The sequence below is a fragment of the Sebastes fasciatus genome, chromosome 9, assembly GCF_043250625.1.
Source record: "Sebastes fasciatus isolate fSebFas1 chromosome 9, fSebFas1.pri, whole genome shotgun sequence".
NCBI classification, from domain to species: Eukaryota; Metazoa; Chordata; class Actinopteri; order Perciformes; family Sebastidae; genus Sebastes; species Sebastes fasciatus.
Genome location: NC_133803.1, coordinates 16,255,183 through 16,273,790, shown reverse-complemented (window position 1 = coordinate 16,273,790; position 18,608 = coordinate 16,255,183). Strand labels below are relative to the sequence as shown.

At 41.4% G+C, this 18,608-nt stretch overlaps 1 protein-coding gene across 1 annotated transcript in view; it reads left to right on the top strand.

Moving 5' to 3' along the window:
* itga9 (integrin, alpha 9) overlaps positions 1–18,608 on the top strand; it is a 51,472-nt gene that overhangs the window by 23,256 nt on the left and 9,608 nt on the right. The window contains exons 16-21 of the mRNA XM_074646285.1: positions 11,382–11,534; positions 12,625–12,701; positions 13,167–13,314; positions 17,418–17,504; positions 17,626–17,705; positions 17,917–18,000. Coding sequence (XP_074502386.1) covers positions 11,382–11,534; positions 12,625–12,701; positions 13,167–13,314; positions 17,418–17,504; positions 17,626–17,705; positions 17,917–18,000 — 629 coding nt within the window. The remainder of the gene's footprint in view (positions 1–11,381; positions 11,535–12,624; positions 12,702–13,166; positions 13,315–17,417; positions 17,505–17,625; positions 17,706–17,916; positions 18,001–18,608) is intronic.

The window sequence follows — 18,608 nt, the reverse complement described above, 5'->3', positions numbered from 1 at the left end:
TCTATTACACATGGCAGCAAGTCTATTTATATAGAATATAATGAAGAAAAAAAAAAAGGTGAAATATACGAGCAGTGCACTGCGATAGTAAATAGAGTGGAAAATGTCACAGGAATACGTTGAGCTGAATGCTTTGTCTGCAAGTATTAGTGTTAATACCATTTACTGGATACTAAAGAAGAGCTATTCAGGTTAATTTTAGCTCAGGCTAATAGTTTGGTCAGGATTTCCCTACATGGTCGTGCCAGAGTGAACATTAAACAGTTCTTCTCCAGGCTTGTTTTGGGAGTGCACAGCCAACAGACTTCTGGTACAGTAAAACAAGTCAAATTTCTCATGAGGTTCCTCTCATGCATGTGCATTGAAGATGTTAGTGAGGTATTATTTTTGGTAGGGCTGCTCATTAGACCCACACTGTGTTGTTGCCATAGTAAATCCATCGTTGTTACTCATATCAAGACTGACCAAAGGTTAGGCAGATTTGATGATTTGTTGATTTTGGCAGCTAGGCATGCAGGGCAAAATGTTTCCGCAGTCTTTTGGCCGCGTTGCTGCCACACGATGCCACCGCAAGGCAGCGTAATGGGTGGCCAAGTCTGACCACAATGAAAGAGTCTCTCTTTTGCCGTGTTTCCCACTTCCACTGCAGAGGAGAGACTGTGTACGGGTGTTCAGTGTGTGCGTTTTGGATCAGAGCGTCATAAGCAGGATGTGGCCTGTGCTTCACCGCACCAGGATAAGACAAAAGGCTGTGATTATTTCGTCACTTGGCATCGTCACGCCGCTTCCTTAACAACCTGGCGATGACCTTGTTATCATTTCCCACTACTTGACCCATTTGTTAATATTAGTGTATATTCCTGGTGTGGTGGCGTCAACATCAAACTCTACTTCCCGTGCAAACAGACAAGATCCGCCACAAAAGGAAGTGGAACAAATATATACACACAAGACGTTTGTTTATGTCCGGCGGAGACTGTAACCTGCCCCTCATCAGGTGGATTTGACAAACTAGTGTTGGCGTGCCGCTGCAGTTTTATCAGGGCTTTGTCTAAAAACAATGGCTCCAACAATAACAGTGAAGTAAAAGTGCGCCAGTTTTCGTGCACAGTGACGAAATCAGCTGCAGGAAGCATCTGGAGACCTCCTCTATCACCAGGATGGAACAGACTCAAACATAAACACACTGAAATCCATTTTAAAAACGGCACATTTTGAGCGGCTCCTCCCTGCCGCTATCTCATCTATCAGAGGGGTTGTTTTCTCCTGAGATTTAAAATAGCAATTTTCAACAAAAGCGTGCAATTACAGTGTAGTATTGTTTAAACTGTTCAACATGATGCAAAAATCAGCAACTGTGAAATTTCTCAAGGAATCTTCGATCTTATGGAAAATGTGCTTCTCCAATTAATTGCATGAGAGCGCAGATAACGAGCTTCCTGTTTATGCAAAGAGACGCTTTATCAGGATGTTGAAGGGAGTTAATATCTCAAAGAGAGGAAGTCTTCAGATGCTTGTTGTTTCTAAACAGTAACAACATTTCAGAAATAGAACTCTGGTGCTTTTAGTTGGATGAGTTTTATGAGTAAAACCCAATAAAACACTATCTGTGTCTGAAATCACTCCCTGCTTGCTACCTAGCCCACTATATTTACCCTGTGACATTTTAGTTGAGTGAACAAGGGAGTGATTTGGACACAGCTATTATCTCAATTGGCTAGAAGTGTTCTTCTTCACCTTCTTATCAGTAGTAATAGGGCGTTTTCATATTAGCTACGATTGATCTGTACTGTGCCCGAATACGATTGCCTCCCCTCTCCACTCCCCCCGCCGCTCAGCTTTCACATAAGTAAAGTTGTTCCGTACCCGAGTACACTTCCGTCATCATCCATGTGTATTTGTTTATGTTAAACTTTACAGAAACTAAATAAAACTCACCAAATCCGTCGTCGTTAGTCTTTCCAACAATCAGCAACTGTGGTTTGGTGGAAATAAACCCTTATTTCACAGAGTTTGATGTGAAAATATGCCGGCTCTGAACTCTGTTTCCCCCGCTGTCTCTCTCTCTTCCCGCTGAGCAGCAGAGCAGCAGAGCAGCTCTTGTTCTTCGGAGGCAGAGCATTAAATTAGCTTATTAAAATAACGAACATCGCCTACTATTGTCTATATTTGAAGGAACATCTCACCTGCCTTCCTGCTTTATCACCCATGGCCGTGCAGTTCAGAGAATGGCGCATGCAGCGAGCATATACAGATTTCGGAGAAAACCGGCGGTGTTGAGAAAAGCCTGCCCTTTCACAACTACTCGCTGACTGCTAACGTTATTCGTATTAAATAGCAGTCCACTTCTGTGTTTTGGTGCAGTTGGCTTTCACAGCTGATGCGAACCTTACCCGAGTACACATGAATTGTACTCCAAACCACTTTTTCAAGTGGACTCGAGTACGGATCGACGAACCATGCCCGTGTATGGTACGGAGCGTTCACACTAATCAAACAAACTGGACTTTCGGGTCAAGTGTACTCGGATCTGGTCCTGGGTCCCTGATGTGAAGGCGCCCTTATTCTCATTATTGCCTAAATCATAATACGGACTTAAGTGGTGACTAAAGCCACCTTGTCTCTATTTGATTCCCAGATCTGAAGACCCAAAGCTGCTTCCTTAAAAGGATCTCATCTGGATTCTTCCCTTTTTTTCAGCACATTGTTTGTTTTGCTTTGTAGGAGAGCCGTGCATGTGTCATTGTGATGACTCCAAACTCGTCAGTCAGGTTATAATAGCGAAGGGGTTAAAGGTAGATAGACATGATGATGACGGGAGCTCCGGGTCGAGAATTCGGGGAATGAAGGATTTTTATAATGCAGAACCTGTTAGACTAATTCCCCATCAGTTCTGCTCCTGTTGCTGCTGAATTTCCAGAGCTCAACTTTTACGGCTTTGGGGTCATTTCAAGAGTGAAATAAACATTGTAATAGTCTCAAATGAGACGTAGTGAGATACTGAAAATAGCACAGAAACAAATGATGCGTTGAGAACAGCACAATGTGGGAGTTGAGTGAGGAGGAACCGAGATACAGTATGAGGGAACACATCTGTGTATTTTTAGTAGGCTGGCTCAGATCCAGATATTAAACTAATTCAGCTATAGTTAGCATTGGCGTTAAATCAAGTTGTTGTTGATGGAATGTAGTAAAAATAACACGCTGATGAGTTTGGTATGTTTGAGCAGTAAACCTATTCCATCTGCCAATTTCCACCGGGGGAAGTGAGGCACCTTTCTCTCCTCCTTTATGAATCCCAGCTGTGGTTTTAACTGTCCAAGGGTCAAATGTTGAATGCCTTCTTCATGATGCATGCGAGGCCATAAAAGTTTCCTGTAATTTGTGTTTACGCGAACGTTGTTTTAAAAAGCAATAAATTCAATACACTTGGATTCTCCAAGGCGTAAGAGATGTATATCTCCTTATCTGCACCCTTGGGATCTTTTATTGAGGGGAGTCATTTTACTGAAAGGCTGAAGCAAAGAGCTGTGTGTTTTTTTGTTTCAGAGGAAAAGTTGGTGTGTGAGACGAGGATTTTGAATAGCATGTACAAATGGATGTTCCTGCGTATATGCTGCGTTCAGAACAACATGGTTTTCATTGGTGTTAATTCGTGATGCGCCTCCATGCATGACAGTACAGATGGTGTACGTTTCCTGTCAGTTAAGTGATGGTGCTCCTCTGTTTCAGCCGGGAGGAAGTACGTGTTTGCTCATGGGAGACATTACAACACGCCGCCATATCTAGCAGCTATCAGTCTTGCTGAAGGTTAAGATTTGGTTGATTTATGTTTTCACTGAAAGAGCAGCCCAGCGTCGTCCTCAGGATTCAGTGTTCTGTTTTTGAAAAGGTACAACTGATCTGCATCTTTTTTTTGTATACCTTTTTTCGGGTGGTGAAGGTATAGGATGTGTCCTCATTTTTCCATCCTGTCCGAGTGCCACTGTGATCAGTGAAATGTCAGTCGGAAGGGCTTTGTCTTTGTGCCAAGGGTCATCCACTCCACTGTTTACTGAACGGGCTATTTACTCCTAATTACCATGAGTGTACAACCTTGTAAATCCATCCAATTGTTTTCATTTCTAACTAAATTAGCTTAATAAGCAACGCTCTCCCTGGGGTAACTCTCAGTAATAATAACATATTTGCTTTTGTACTAGACTCTGAACCCTGCTGTTTGCCTCTTTTGAAATACTTTGTCAGTTCAATTCGCTTCTGGGTAAAGTGTGTTTTGATGCACAACAGGTTGTGGAGTTGCAGTGAGTGATTTATTGATCAGGTTGGTGCCTGAAGCTGGACAAACATCTGAGAATCACTGCCCCTACCACTAACATCAGACGGGCTGAGTTATTTCCCAGTGGTTGCAGTAAACATGGCTCATGTTGAACGGGAACAGTTTTCAAAGGCATAACTGAATACATTTGGTATGACTGGTAGTCTGGACTTTTCACATTACTCAGTCAGAATAATTTGGTTTTGGACAGACTGATGGTATTAAAACCCAAGTGCATTTTTTGTTGACTTGTAATGATCCCTAACCAGACGGGTAATTAAGAACATGGTTAGTTTCACTGAGTCATGTCATTGTTTCAGACTGGATATATTGCATAAAACAGTTATAATCAATAGTTCTGATAACAATGTATTAAATGTCAAAAGAAATGTGACAACGTGAAAGGAGTACTTGTAGTGTTTATGATCAAATTGACACATGTTCTATAACACATACTGGTGACGGTTATGGAAAGTTAAAGTTACATATCCTCTCGTACAATTCCCGAGCCTCTGACTCCGTGACTACTTCACTCAGAGCAGCTGTCAATCATGACGTCCCCCCACCTTTTTATAGCATCAAATAACTAATTAAAATCAAACTTATCAGGAAAATGAACACTTGAACATACATCAGTGTGATACGAATTACCTTAAATGAGAGAAACCATCTTTGGGAAAAATGTATTTGACGCGTACTTTGTCTTTTTAGTTTGGCCCATGTCCCATCCGCTAACATGGAGGGGGCGGGATTTATGACATATGCTGCAGCCAGCCACCAGGGGGCGATCGAGATGTTTTGGCTTCACTTTTGGGGAGCTGTCATGTCTTCCATCTTTATATACAGTCTACGGCTCAGCACCAAACACCAACCAGCACAGTTAGCTGGTGAATAATAGGGGGTTATTTATTAGCTAGAGGCAAATATTTTCTTCAGGAATTGGTAGAGACCAAATCAGAGCTAAAAGAGAGTGAATATTGGACTTAACTTTAACCAGGTGGCCAGAAACACGACTCCAAATGAATGATAATGTTGCTTCTTAACTGTTGGGTGTGTAAATAAGCAACTGTTTGCCAACACGTTTACAGCCCACAACTGTTTTGTGTTCACTCTCACTGGTCTCATCAGTGTCGTTGCAGCTGTTTTCAGTGAAAATGCTTATAAACCAACTGTCCGCCAGATGCCCAGTCCAAAACAGTGGACTGGAGCATTTAGCAGGTAAACAGACAGATATTTCCCTCAGGAAACCAAAATAGAGCTAATAGGAGAGTGAACAGTGGACTTAAATTCGCCAGATGGCCCTGTCTGCTGGATATGTAAATGAGCGACTATTCGTAAACACGATATAACCTTTATTAGGTGATAATGTGTCAGTGTTGGGTTTACAGCTTGTTCTGCTGACCCCAAATGTCCCAAAAAATCAATTAATACTAAAATAGCTCCAGAAACATGACAACAATACAGGTAAATTAACAAAAAGTACAAGAATAACTACTTTCATAAAAATTACAAGAGGCAGAAAGACACCTAATTTGAATTGACATGCCAATGAGGGCACACTCGTGAGCACAGGAACTGAACAATCAAGAAAACAACAACAGGAAAAACACATAAAGAACCTAACGGTAAAAAAAAATTAGGGGCAGCTGCACTCATTCTTACTAAGAAGTCCTTGACAATGTCCTTGAAGGAAGTTATTCCATTTTTTTTTTAGATATATCACGTCACTGGCGACATCAGTCTGAACTGAAGAAGTGCTCCTTGGGGGATTTCATCAGGATGTAAAGTGTAAAGAGTGGTTGTTAGATATATAGATAGAGTGAAGTTAATAGCAGATAAATCAAGTTAGAGTCCTGGGATTTCTTAATAGATGTGTGATCTGTTCTGGTTTAAGTATAGAGATTGCAGTTCTGTCATTTTAAGAAGTTCAAGATTCAGATCACTTTAAGATTTAGGAGCCCGAGGATCGTTTTCACAGACAGAATGAAGCTGTTCATACTCGACAGCTCCAAGAAGGTTTCGAGTTAAAACAATTGGACGACACTCTTTCCTACTCCTACTCATTTTGTCATTCTAGGCTCCTCAACATCTGCTAACTTATTCTGAGCGCAGCAGCTGCTGTAGTTTGACCTGTAGAGAGTAAAAACTTTAGTAATTGTCTCGACTTTTTTCAAGGACAAACTGAGATAAGCGGCCTAAGTGCATGTCCACCATATGCTGCAGACATTACTGTAAATACTTTCAATTTCACGTCGTCTCCTTGTGTCTCAGTACACACATACACACACGCAACCCCGACCTTTGACAGGCTGAATCCATTCATCACTTAACTAAAAAGCTTTTTCCATTTAAACCAAGAATCCCTGGCGTTTAGCCCCTGAATGAAATGGCCTCAACCTGCAAGTCATCCAAACACCCATTGTCCTAAAAAGGAGTGCTGTGTGCGCGAGTTAATAAAGACTTCCCATGACCGGGCTTAAGCTATATGCTTTTGAGGGAATGGTTTGGCTGAGAGAGGAGCTCTTGTGCGTTTCAGCCAAGCATGAGGCGTTTAAACTGAGGATCAGAGCCTTTTGCTGACTGACGTCATCCTCCCCGAACCCACCATGGCGGAGCTGCTCTGCGAGCATGAAGGGGCAGCTTGGTGCGTTGCCATCTTGTTGATCAGATTAACATGTGAGAATCAGAGCTTGCATAAGTATAACTGGAGTACAGCTCAACTAGTGTTCAGGGTGAAATCTATAAAATATGCTCAACTAAGTCCGATGAATTCATTCAGTAGCAGTTTATGCTCCTAAAAACATGCAAGCATGAAGCATGGATGTGTGGGAAAGAGTCATACAGGCAGCAGAGAGGGAAATGAAGGGGAAAGAATGGATGGTAAGGTGGGAGTTAAGCTCTGCGGTACCAAATAAATGGGTCCTGAGTGTGAACATAAACACTGAGATAGTATATTGGCAGAAGTCTTGTTCCACAGAGAGGAGAGGGGGTGTTGTAGGTGAAGGTTTGAATCCCAGTTGTTTTCTTTCAAAACATACAGAGTGGCAAGCTGTCCTCCATCCTGTGAGTTAACTATATGAATATGCATACAGGGAGGAAGACTTTGTGTCAAGTGTGTCGTAAATGATTGCGACTGCTGTAACATGCAGATTTTTTGGTCCTATAGTTGAGAATTTACAGTTTCCAAAATGCGGTGTGAACTGCTGGAAAACAGTTGATTCCTGCTGAGTTTGCTGGCATCTCTGCAGCATGTCTGGAGCCATAAATAAGTCATTTTGTCCATGAGATGATGAAGGGGTTCAGACTATTTTTAAGTGGCCATGCAGGAAATTTACCTTTTTTTATTGGCAGTATTTCCCTCTCGAAGGATGCTGTAAAAACAAAAGTCCTTCATCTTGTTTAAAGCCACTGTGTGTAAGATTTGAAACCTCCAGTGGTAGAATCAAAACAGACAGAATGAAAGATTTTTTAATTTGTCTTCAAACTAAAACTACGTGACAATCAGACTAAATGAGTGATCTATCCATCTTGCTGACATTTTACAAGAAAAGATGACGTTAATATGTGTAGCGTGCTTACTTTGATCGTCGGATGGCTGTGCGTCTGGTCTCTCCGGTGGAGCTTTTGCTGCGGGGCCACAGGTTTCCACCCGGCGCTGCTCCACCGCGCACACCGGCTGTGACCGCTCCGTCCTCCTCACGGTGATTACCTCATTAATGTATGGTTCCCTGATCGCATTGAGTTTAAATATGAAATATTGCCATTTCATTTCCCTTCATTTTTCAAGATTTACTCAAGTCAGTTGCCTTAAAGATTTCATCTGTAGATGAAATGGGACCCAAAGCAGGAAACATTAAGCACGTCTCTGTTATGATATGTTTATGTCTGGTTTTAATGGTTTTGTGTTTGATAAAAAACATTGAAATGTTTATCTGTGAAATGCTAAACCATACTGTAAGTAGAAAAAAGTCATAAAATCGGCAAACTGACTCAGTATTATCTAAAGTTTGCGAACATCAGCTAACTTTAGCCAACATAAGGTACTAGTCATACCAGACCAAGTGAGGCTGTAGCAGCAAAAACCCCTGACTGTATTAAACTGAGCAAGAGTGTTTTTTATAGTTCATAAGTTAAACATTTCGTTTGTTAGAGGAAGAATGTTTTATTTCTTCTTTCAAATGTCATAAACTGTCACTTCAAAACAGATGGAAATGTTTAATTTCATTGTAATGGTCTTTAAATAACATAAATCCCAGAATGACTGTATCTGATCTGAGATCAGGGACCCACCCTGCGGCCTCTATATTTGAATGAGGATTAACACAGTGGAAGCCTTTGAGTAGAGAATGACCTGCTGTCACAAGCTCCACCATGTAAGGAACAGTTGCTGCGTTTCTTTCCATTAAATTATAGGTAGCAGGCAGTTAACACTAGCCGGAGTCCTTCTCAGCTGGAGCTCAGGAACTCCTCTGTTCCATAAATACAGGAATCAGGATCAGGAGGGAGTAGGTGACTGGGCCAGGGGTGTGGACTTGGGTGGGGCAATTGGCAGCATTGATCAAGGGATAATAAAAACTAAGGCCAAGTGTTACCGAACGGCCTGCGGCCCTTCTAATGTGACCTTGCTGTGAGTTTTGGGAGCGCTCCAGTTAGTTAGCAGTCTGTCGTCCTGTGTTTCAAGAAGAAAGTGATCCTATATGTGCACAATAATAGATGCTCTGTTAAAAAAAAGACCGGAAATCTTTCCACAGCACTCTAGTATAATGGAAAGCCTATTTACTTGAGCATAAAAGTCACTCTTTAAGCATGAGATTGTTCAGAAACACCACATTTCATTTAAGGTCATTATGTCCCCCAGTTCTCTTGTGGCTTGTGAAAATGTGAGATAAGCGGTGGGAGTTTGGGGCAGTCATCTCCCAGGGGGTCAGTTCACTCAGAGGCCAGTGGACTGGGGCCATTTCAAGCTTTAGTGGCTATTGAGACCGAGGGCTTCACATAGTATACCACCACTTGTCCAGCACTGACTACAACACTGTGTCATGTTACCTCCCAGCTGAGCCGACATGCTACTTGAACAACACCGTCTCTATACGTCTAATGAGGCATGAACTGCAGGGCAGTGATGGATGTGAGGTCGACCTCTTGCATCCGCGGTACTCAGCCTTACTATTGACCAGTTCTACTGGGCAATTAATGTTGTCATTTTCAATTAGAGCTGAAGCGATTAGTGGATTAATCGATTGTAGGGCTGCACCATTCATCTACATTTGATCAAAATCACAATATGGCCTACTGCAATTTTAAAATCGCAGGAAGCGCAATATTTGTTAAAGGCAAAATGTGTGTCAAAATACCATTTAAAATTAAATATTGAGTTGAGATGTCCTGACCTATACTTCATATAATACAGACTTAAGAAAACATCTTTATTTGATACAGATCCCCGCAAAATTAACACCATAACCATTTAAATATGTTTTTCATTTAAAGGAGAATAATTAAGCTAAAGTGACAATATCACAAATCAGTGATATTAGGGGCAGTGTTTCCAAAAGCCCAAGATGACGTCCTCAAATGTCTTGTTTTGTCCTCAACTCAAAGATATTCAGTTTACTGTCATAGAGGAGTAAAAAAAAACAGCAAATATTCACATTTAAGAAGCTGGAATCAGATAAATTTGACTTTTTTTCTTAAAAAATACTCAAAATAGTTAGCTTAATAGCGATTAATTTAATAGTTGACTACTAATCGATTCATCAGTTAATCATTTGCAGCTCTAGATTGAATACCTTTAGGTTTTGGTTGGACAAAAGAAGCAAGTTGAAGCTCGGGCTCTGCAATTTTATAAATGAAACTATTAATTGATTAATCAAGAAAATAATAGGCAGAATAATTGATGAAAATATATGTGATTTGCAACCGTATCAGTAGTCAAGGCAACCAAATAACGACAGAAAATCTGATTTCAGATTTTTTATTCTTTATGTCTTTATCTGCGTGCAGCACCGTTTCCCAAATGAGCCCCACATCTTCTGTTTTTGTCTATTCACGTCCTGCACTAACGTTGTCTCTTTCCTGCTATAACTCTCTCACTGTTGATGAGTTGGGTGGGTTCGTTCTCCACTGGTGATGTGTTCAAAGCCCAGACTGGCTCTGTGCCTGCCTGAGGAAAGAGGATGGGTGGGTGGACGCTGGAAAATACTGCGATAATGGACAAAAGGGAGAAAGTGCAAAAGAACGAGTGACCACCGGAAAACACAGGGAAGCCCTCTGTGTTTACATTGTGGGTTTGGCTCCATGTTGGGCGACATCAGTTGGGCACAGGGACACTGGTTGCCTATGGAGCTTGTGTGTGTGTTTTACACACTAAGACCAAAGCCAGACCTCATCAAGCCACCTTCAAAGAGTTGAGGGTAACTGTAATGGACAGATGAGATAAAAAAACAAACGACATCACTATCTGCTTTTCCCATGTACGCCTTTCAGCACTGCCATCTAATGAAGATTGGGGATTTGATCACATTTAGCTCTCTGTTTTCATTCTGGCTGTATTGTTTCCCAACCTGATGCCAAATGAAACACTTTTTTATGTGGTCTTAGATGGAGCCGGCAGAAACACAAAGATATCTCTCAGAGGCAGTGCCAGCAGGTTGAAAAAAACATCCATGTGTTTCCTTTGCTGAGAACTTAGTGGTGGCCCTGCTTTTATTACTTTCAGCAAAATGAATGAATTAAAAAGTAATTAATGAGAGAGTGTGTCACTCGTCCATTTAAAGCAATTCAGATAATTTTGTGGTTTGTCAGTGTGCTTATATCTGCGTTCAACCCTGTGGATCTTTGGCACAGTGATAACATCACATCCAGACTGTGTGATCTTCCAATAATCTGCAGAGTCATCAGTCTTTGTGCCAGACGTTAATTGGAGAAAGATGTTGAATTACCATAATCACCCAGGCTGTTACACGACACTCATTTCTTTGAGGGTTCAATTTAGTTTGAAAACAGTCTGGTGTCTATGGTGGGACAAATTCTTTGCAATAGCCTTGTTTGTTTGTGCTCTCTGCAGAAAGATGTGAAGGACGTGTTTACAGCCATCACGTTCGAGGTGGCGTACAGCCTGGGGAAGCATGTGCTGACGGGACACCAGGAGCGAGACCTGCCCGCGCTCACTCCAGTGCTACGATGGAGGAAAGGAAACAAGATCGCAGCGAGGAATGAGGTAAAACATTAGGATGAAATGATATTGTTTAAATATATGTAAGTAAAAATGATTTTAAAGGGCCAGTGTCTAGGATTTGGTGCCATTTAGCGGTGGAGTTACAGATTGCAACCAACTGATCCCCCTAAATGCTACACACTGGTCCGTTAGGTTAAGGAGTCAAAGGTTTCAGGGTTTCTCAATGTCTGATTTTGTGTGGTGAAAGTAAATTACCAGAAAAAAAGATGGTCTTAATTTGGTAGTGTAGAGAAGGGTGATAATTAAAAATTTACCCTGACCGCTGGACATTTATTTTCTTGTGGTTGGACTTTGATGTATAATGGATGATTAAAGCTAAACATTATAGCCCCAAAATTAAGTAGATAATTTATTGCCCTGAGAATTTGTTGCCTTTTGATTTAAAACCTCTTTCAATCTCATATTTCATTTATATTTGTAAATTATTCAGATACCGCATCCTCCTGCGCTTTGATATAGAAATGCTTCGGTTCAGGCGTTCTGCAGCAGATGATGATAAGAGGATGATCACTCTAACATATTTTCAACTAATTCAGATTCTCCTCTATTGATTATAAAGAAAAAAAAGGCCGTGTCTCCCCCTGGACCGCAGAAGGAATGAAGGAAATAGCTCAAATTGAGGTTATAATGATTTGGTGTGGGTTACCAGCTTATTATTGTCTGTGTTAGCTTTTCTTGAGTGGAATCCAAAAAGACTGATTCATTTATTTTCTTTGCAACCACCTCTAACCTGCCCCACATGTGTTTCCCCACTGTCTGCACTTCTTGAAAAGCGGAGGGATTTGCGTCTTTCAGCACCTACACAATCCATTTATCTGAAGCTCATCAACGTTACATCGAACTTTACCCGCTTGACTTAAGTTCCCTTTTCATGATTCAGCCTCGAACCAAAGACCGTCCTCTGACTGATTAAAAGAGAGATCAGAAAGAGTAAAGATGTTGGCCTTCCTGGATAAAACACTACTGGATAGCTCCAACGACAACACAACACTGCCCCCTAGTCTGAATGTGGAGCTGGTGTGTTTAGTGCATGAGGTCATATGAACTGTGTACTTCACTGTTTCCTCTTCAGACTTGGTTCGAGAAGAACTGCCTGTCAGACGACTGCGCTGCAGATCTGAGGCTTCATGGGAAACTGCTGCTCTCTGGGTAAAAACCTTTGACTTCCTCCTCGACAGCTTAGATTCATTCTCTATCTTTGGCCTTTTCTTCAGTACTGAGGAAGCAAGCTGACGTCATAGGCCATGTGGGTGTGGGTAGTGGAACCATGACGCATGCTTGGAGGATATCCATATGTTTTTCCATACTTAGGGAGTTCCCTTTCTTTTTTATTGTGTATCTTTTACTGTCGGTACATTTTGTTACAGCATGTGTCTGTCATGTGAGCAGTAGTCATCTTTTACATATGTTCTTTGTTTTACTCCAAAAAACAAGCATTTTAAGGCCACTCTTCTTTGTTTATTAGCATTTAAAGTACAAATTTCAAAATAAAACAAACTTAGATTTGTTGTTGATATAAATCTTCTCTTACTGCTCGTCCTGTGACATCCCACAGCTGTCACACGAAGTTGATTTATTCTCTGAGATCCATTGTTTAATTTATGTTCCCATCAGGTTGCATACTATATCCCATCTGGCCCTCGGAGGAGTGAAGAACGTCTCTTTGAACCTGACCATCTCTAACGCTGGGGACGACGCCTACGACACTAACATCTACTTCAACTTCTCCAGAGAAGTTTTCTACATCAACTTCTGGCAGAAGGTCTGTTGCTTTTGTCGCTCTTCTGCTATTTATTTACTCGAGTGCACATGTTTGTTTCTGAAATGTGTTTGGTTGAAGAGATGTGACTAATGCGGAGAGCCAAATCTTACACATGTGTATCAGCTGAATACCATCAGTTTTCCACTGAGATGTACAGTTTCTAAAAGACAGTTTATTTAAAAAGACTGATTAAACGTCAGGATCGCAGTCTAAACAGTGAAGCGTACAGAAAGACAGACCTGCGAGAGGACAGATGAACATAAAGCTTTGCCGGAGCTGTGTAGGCAGCCCTACAGATGAAAGGATAAAGAGCAGGAGAGCCTCAGCAGCAGCAGCAACAGCTGTCCCATCTCACAGCTCCTCTGGCTGACCTGTCACACGCTTCTCTGACTCATTCAAGGCAGACTCACCATGTCAACAACATATGAGCTGTGTGCATGAGAACAAATCCTAACACACATGCTTCATATTCCCATAAGCTTGATTTATGTGCCGTTCAAACCACATTATTCATGTCACAAAAAGGGCCACATTTAATGGGGTGAATGCAGGTAAAGTGAGGATTATGACTGACTTTCATGGAGATATGGATCATGCCTGCTCCTCACACTCTTTGACCTCTCAGAGAAGACAGCCTTCTGTCTCTGTTAAATAAATATCTACCCACTGCCATCCCACATTAATCCTGAGAGATTTTCCTCGAGACCCCGCTGTACTGTACTGTGGATGGATTTCACAGCGGCCACATCTGCCTCTGCTCACGTCTGTCCGCTCACTTGTTGCAAAGAGGCCAGCAGGTCCTCTCGCAGCTGAAAGAGACGCCACGTCAGTCAGAGACGCTCTGACACGAGCTTGCACCGGCTCAGCAGACGCTAGAGGGGACAACATCCATCATGAAGGCTCATAATGGACCTAATGTTTATCCTCCAGCTGGGTTTTGCACCCCTGTGACGGATAAGATCATCCCCATAAAGCACACAACCTGTGACACGATTTAAAACCCCCCCAGCAAAGCTGAAATTTAATTTAAATAGAATACATGCTGCAGGCAGATATTAGAAAAACAGTGTTTCAGTTTGAGTTTCATAGCTAATCTAATGAACTAATTAAGTATCAGGTTACCAGCAGCCGCAGAGAGGAACCTGATAAGTCACGGTGGCCCGCAGCACAAAGGGAGCAGGAAGTGAACAGCATGAAGAAATGACAAAGAGGCCACTGAGCAGATGTACTACCGTGTGCTCTTTCTTTGAGAGACATTTCTTAATTACTACCGGAGAAGTCCGAGGTGATGATGTGAACTCCTTTTTCCAAAGTTAAGGTCAGCTCCCAATCCTCCCCTGAGGCTTTTTCTCCAGTGAGCGAAGCGTGAACTTGCACTCCCCCAGAGCGGGCTGTGTTATCTGTCTGTTGTTCTTGCAACACAAGCTGTCAGAAAGCTGCGGAGGTGAATTGGTTTCAGGAGCGCTGCCTTCTCTCCCGTGGGATTCAGAGATTCTTGGCTTCTGTGTTTTCTTTTTTTTTTTTTTTTATCTCTGAAATGTTTGAATTGTTTGTTCTAGCTTTTTTTGTAGCAGATGTTTTGTGTCATTGTATTTCTGGCAGTGGTTTACTTCTACTCCACTTTATTTCAGAGGGAAATATAGTACCTTTTACTCCACTACATTTATCTGAAAGTCATAGATACTAGTTAGGCCGATTAAGATTTTACTCACAAAACATACCTGCCTCTAAATTATGATTTATTAGATTAAACCTCAAAGCAATCTATAAAGAGTTAGCAAAACTGAAATACTTTTTAGTGGCAGTTGGGCCGGGTGATATTTGAAATCAATAGCATAATATTGATGGGTGTTTGTCCAGTAATGATATACAGTATGTCATAATATAACAAATGCATGCAAAATTACATATTTTACAGTCAATGTGAACATATATAACTCTGAAAGGGGCCTTTCTGTAGAATGAGTACTTTTACTTATATTTCTTTAAGTACATTTTGCTGATAATAATTCTTTACTTTTACTTAGTAGTATTATTCTTGTGTGGCATTACTGTACTACTTTTATTGAAAGCTAGGGTTGGTAATGTTGAGAAACTAGCAAGAGCATGCTAGATTTAAAAATGATCCAACTGAAAAACCCAGCCCATTGTTTCCAACTCGTTTCCAGTGAAAGTAGCTCGCAGCACCAGCTCCAAAAGTCCCTAAATCTAACGAGAAAGTCGCCAAGTCGGCGACACTGACAGTCCGTCCCTCCAGGCCTCCCTCCAAAGCCACTCCCTTATCCGCTTATTACAGTCTTCCAACGGCCACAGATACCGGATTTGTTTCCTTCTTTTGTCAGAGCATTTGATTTATTTATTGCTGTGAGGATGTAAAGAGAATTTCAAGAAGAAGATTACCAACCTTCGTTTTAAATAATGGATCTAAATACTTCTTCCACCACTGGTGATATAACAGTTGGAACAGATGAACACGGCAGTGAAAAGCCCAGAAATTGGGAACGCAACTGAGAAATGTGTGAAGTTGTGAATTTCAGTGAACCTTCAAGTCTAAAGAATATAAGAATCACTGATTTTCTTGGCTATGAAGTGCAGCTTTGCACATGCTATGCAAGCCAAATGTAGATCTTGATCTTCATACCTACGTATGTGGAAAGTGGAAAGTAGACAATGACACTGGCTTGGAAAAGGTAGACTGCAGTGGAGCCAAATGTACAAACACCGAAGTGGATGGAGACATGAAGAGACACAGAAATGAGCCTCCTGTGTGTTGTCATCCACACTGACATAGTTCTCCGCTAGAGGCTTCAGCCGACACTAACGCAGGGTAAACAATCCCGGTGATATTTAGTGGGCCTGCCATTTGTTAAAATCCCTGCGTGTATTTGTTCCTGACAGAGAAAGACAAGAGAGAGAAAGTGAAGAAGTGCTGAACAAACAGACTTTGTCACTCTCCTCCCCATGGAGGCCATATGTCCGAGTGCTCTGCTCTCTCTCTCAAGGGCTGCCAGGTGGATGATGGGTAAACAGGCTGACTTCCCCAATCCTGCCCAGTCCCGTGGGACAGGCGGTGTTTGCACAGCAGCATGAAGGAATACAGGAAATAGAGGAAATTCCATCATTGCCAGTTGCGCTGGGGTCCCCCCCCCCCCTAAAGGGCTCGCCATCGTCTCCATACGAAGGGCAGCGCTGCTTATTTAAGCTGACTTAATGAAGATGGAGGGAAGAGCCACGCCCTGGATTTACACTGGGAATCTGCTGAATAAGGGGAATGGTAGTGTGGATGATACTGTGGATGGATGTCTACCTTTAAATATGTCAGCAGAGACAACCTTCACACCTCTTTTTGAAAGCCTGTAATAAACACAGGCCCAAACTGCAAACGCATTCAGACGTTTTGTATGACTTACCTTAAGCCCCCCCTGCTGAATGTTCCAGGAGCGCTAGTCTGTCTCGTTCTTTTTAACGTTAAAGTCGTGAAGCCGTGAAGCTGTCTTTCATGCTCCCAGCACACGAGCTCAGCCGACAGCCTCTCAGTGAACTCGCGCTAAAAGAATTCTTACTCCTCGTAGGGTCAAGGCCCGAGTGTTTACACAGCGCAGCCGGTGAAGCTCCATAGTGTTTAGACAAGCTTCCAAACACACAGCCTGGAGGTTGTCCAATTACCCACCCGCTAAGATGCGTGTGTGTGTGCCATCACTGCATTGTACATTCTTCGTTTAACCTGATTTAGAGCTTCAATAAGATATGAGAACCTATTCTTTTACATCTGTTTCTAACAATAAACTTTGATCTTACTGTAAATGTTGGCAGGTGTGTGTTTTTAAAGCTGCTGTAGAGGTTCTACTGTTGCTTTTTGTCATGCATATGTAGTAAATTACGTTATCTTTGATATTTGCATTTATTTTACCCCCCAAAGCCATTGCTTTTTGCCTGGTAACTTATCAAAACTGATTGCGCCATCCTCGTTCCATCGCAGTCTGCGTCTTGTCTACTTCGTCTTCCTCTTTGTGTCCTGCATCTCCGTGTGTCACCCACTCTGTCTCCAGTCTGTCTGTCTTTTATCTCCTCCACTCACTCTCTGTCTATCTGTCTTTTTGCAGGAAGAGAAGGGTATTTCCTGTGAACTTGTTGATTTGGACTTCCTCAGATGCAGCGTGGGATTTCCCTTCATGAGAGCGCAGACTAAGGTAGCTCAAACCAAGAGAGAACCGATTGCACAATGTCAAAACTGCATGCAGTTGTATTCTCAGGAAAGCACAATGCATTGGTGTGCAGAACCTCTGATTTATTCCATCTGTTTCTCTCCAGTATCATTTTGCAGTGATTTTTGACACCAGTCAGCTCTCGGGGGAAAATGACACATTGCAGTTCTTAGTTCAAGCAAAAAGGTAAGAATTAAGAGTCATTTTAGTGCATACCTAACAATAGTTATGTTTTATTTCCTGTGTGAATTAAAAAGCTAATTTTACTGATTTTGATTTTATGCCCCGTAGAGTAAATACGCTTTCCGTTGGTATTTGTAGAATTTAATCCTGTATACAGTACCTGAATTTATATACAAAATGACTGAATAACTTTATTGTTCCTTGTTTGTTGCAGCGCCAATCCCGAGCACAAACTCTCTGACAACTATTTGGATCTGTCCATCCCTCTGGTTCATGAGACCGACACGACTATTACTGGGTAAGAACCAGGGTCATTATGGTAAACTAAAACAAAAAAAAGCAGTGAAAAATATTTTTAGTAAGCTGAAACTGAATAAAAAACAATACTAAAACGATATTTATTCAAAATAAAGTAAAAATGAATGGAAATTAATTTCAGTTTTAGTTTTTTAAGCACTAATATATCACTCCCGGAAAAAAGGAGACGGCATTAATTTCCGTCAACTCTCGCGATGTTGAACCACAGAAAATGAACGAACTTGACATTCCAGGTGGAGATGACACGATAACGCAATTGCTTCACATCGAAGCCAAAGTAGCGCAAAAATTAAACATTAAACATTATAGCTATTCTTATACAGTGTCCGTGTATTTTGCATATATATGTAGCTACATACTTCTGAGACATTATACATGGCCCTAACAAAAACTAAAACTACTATAAAGTCAAAACTAAATATGTAAAAAGTAAACGTAAACCCCTATGAAAAACTGAAACTAAACTAAAACTAGCAAACACACTCTGAAAACTAACTAAAACTAAACAAAATTGAAATCGAAAAGTCACAACTAAATGAAATAAAAATTGAAAATTCGAAACTATTATAACCTTGGCAAGAACAAGAC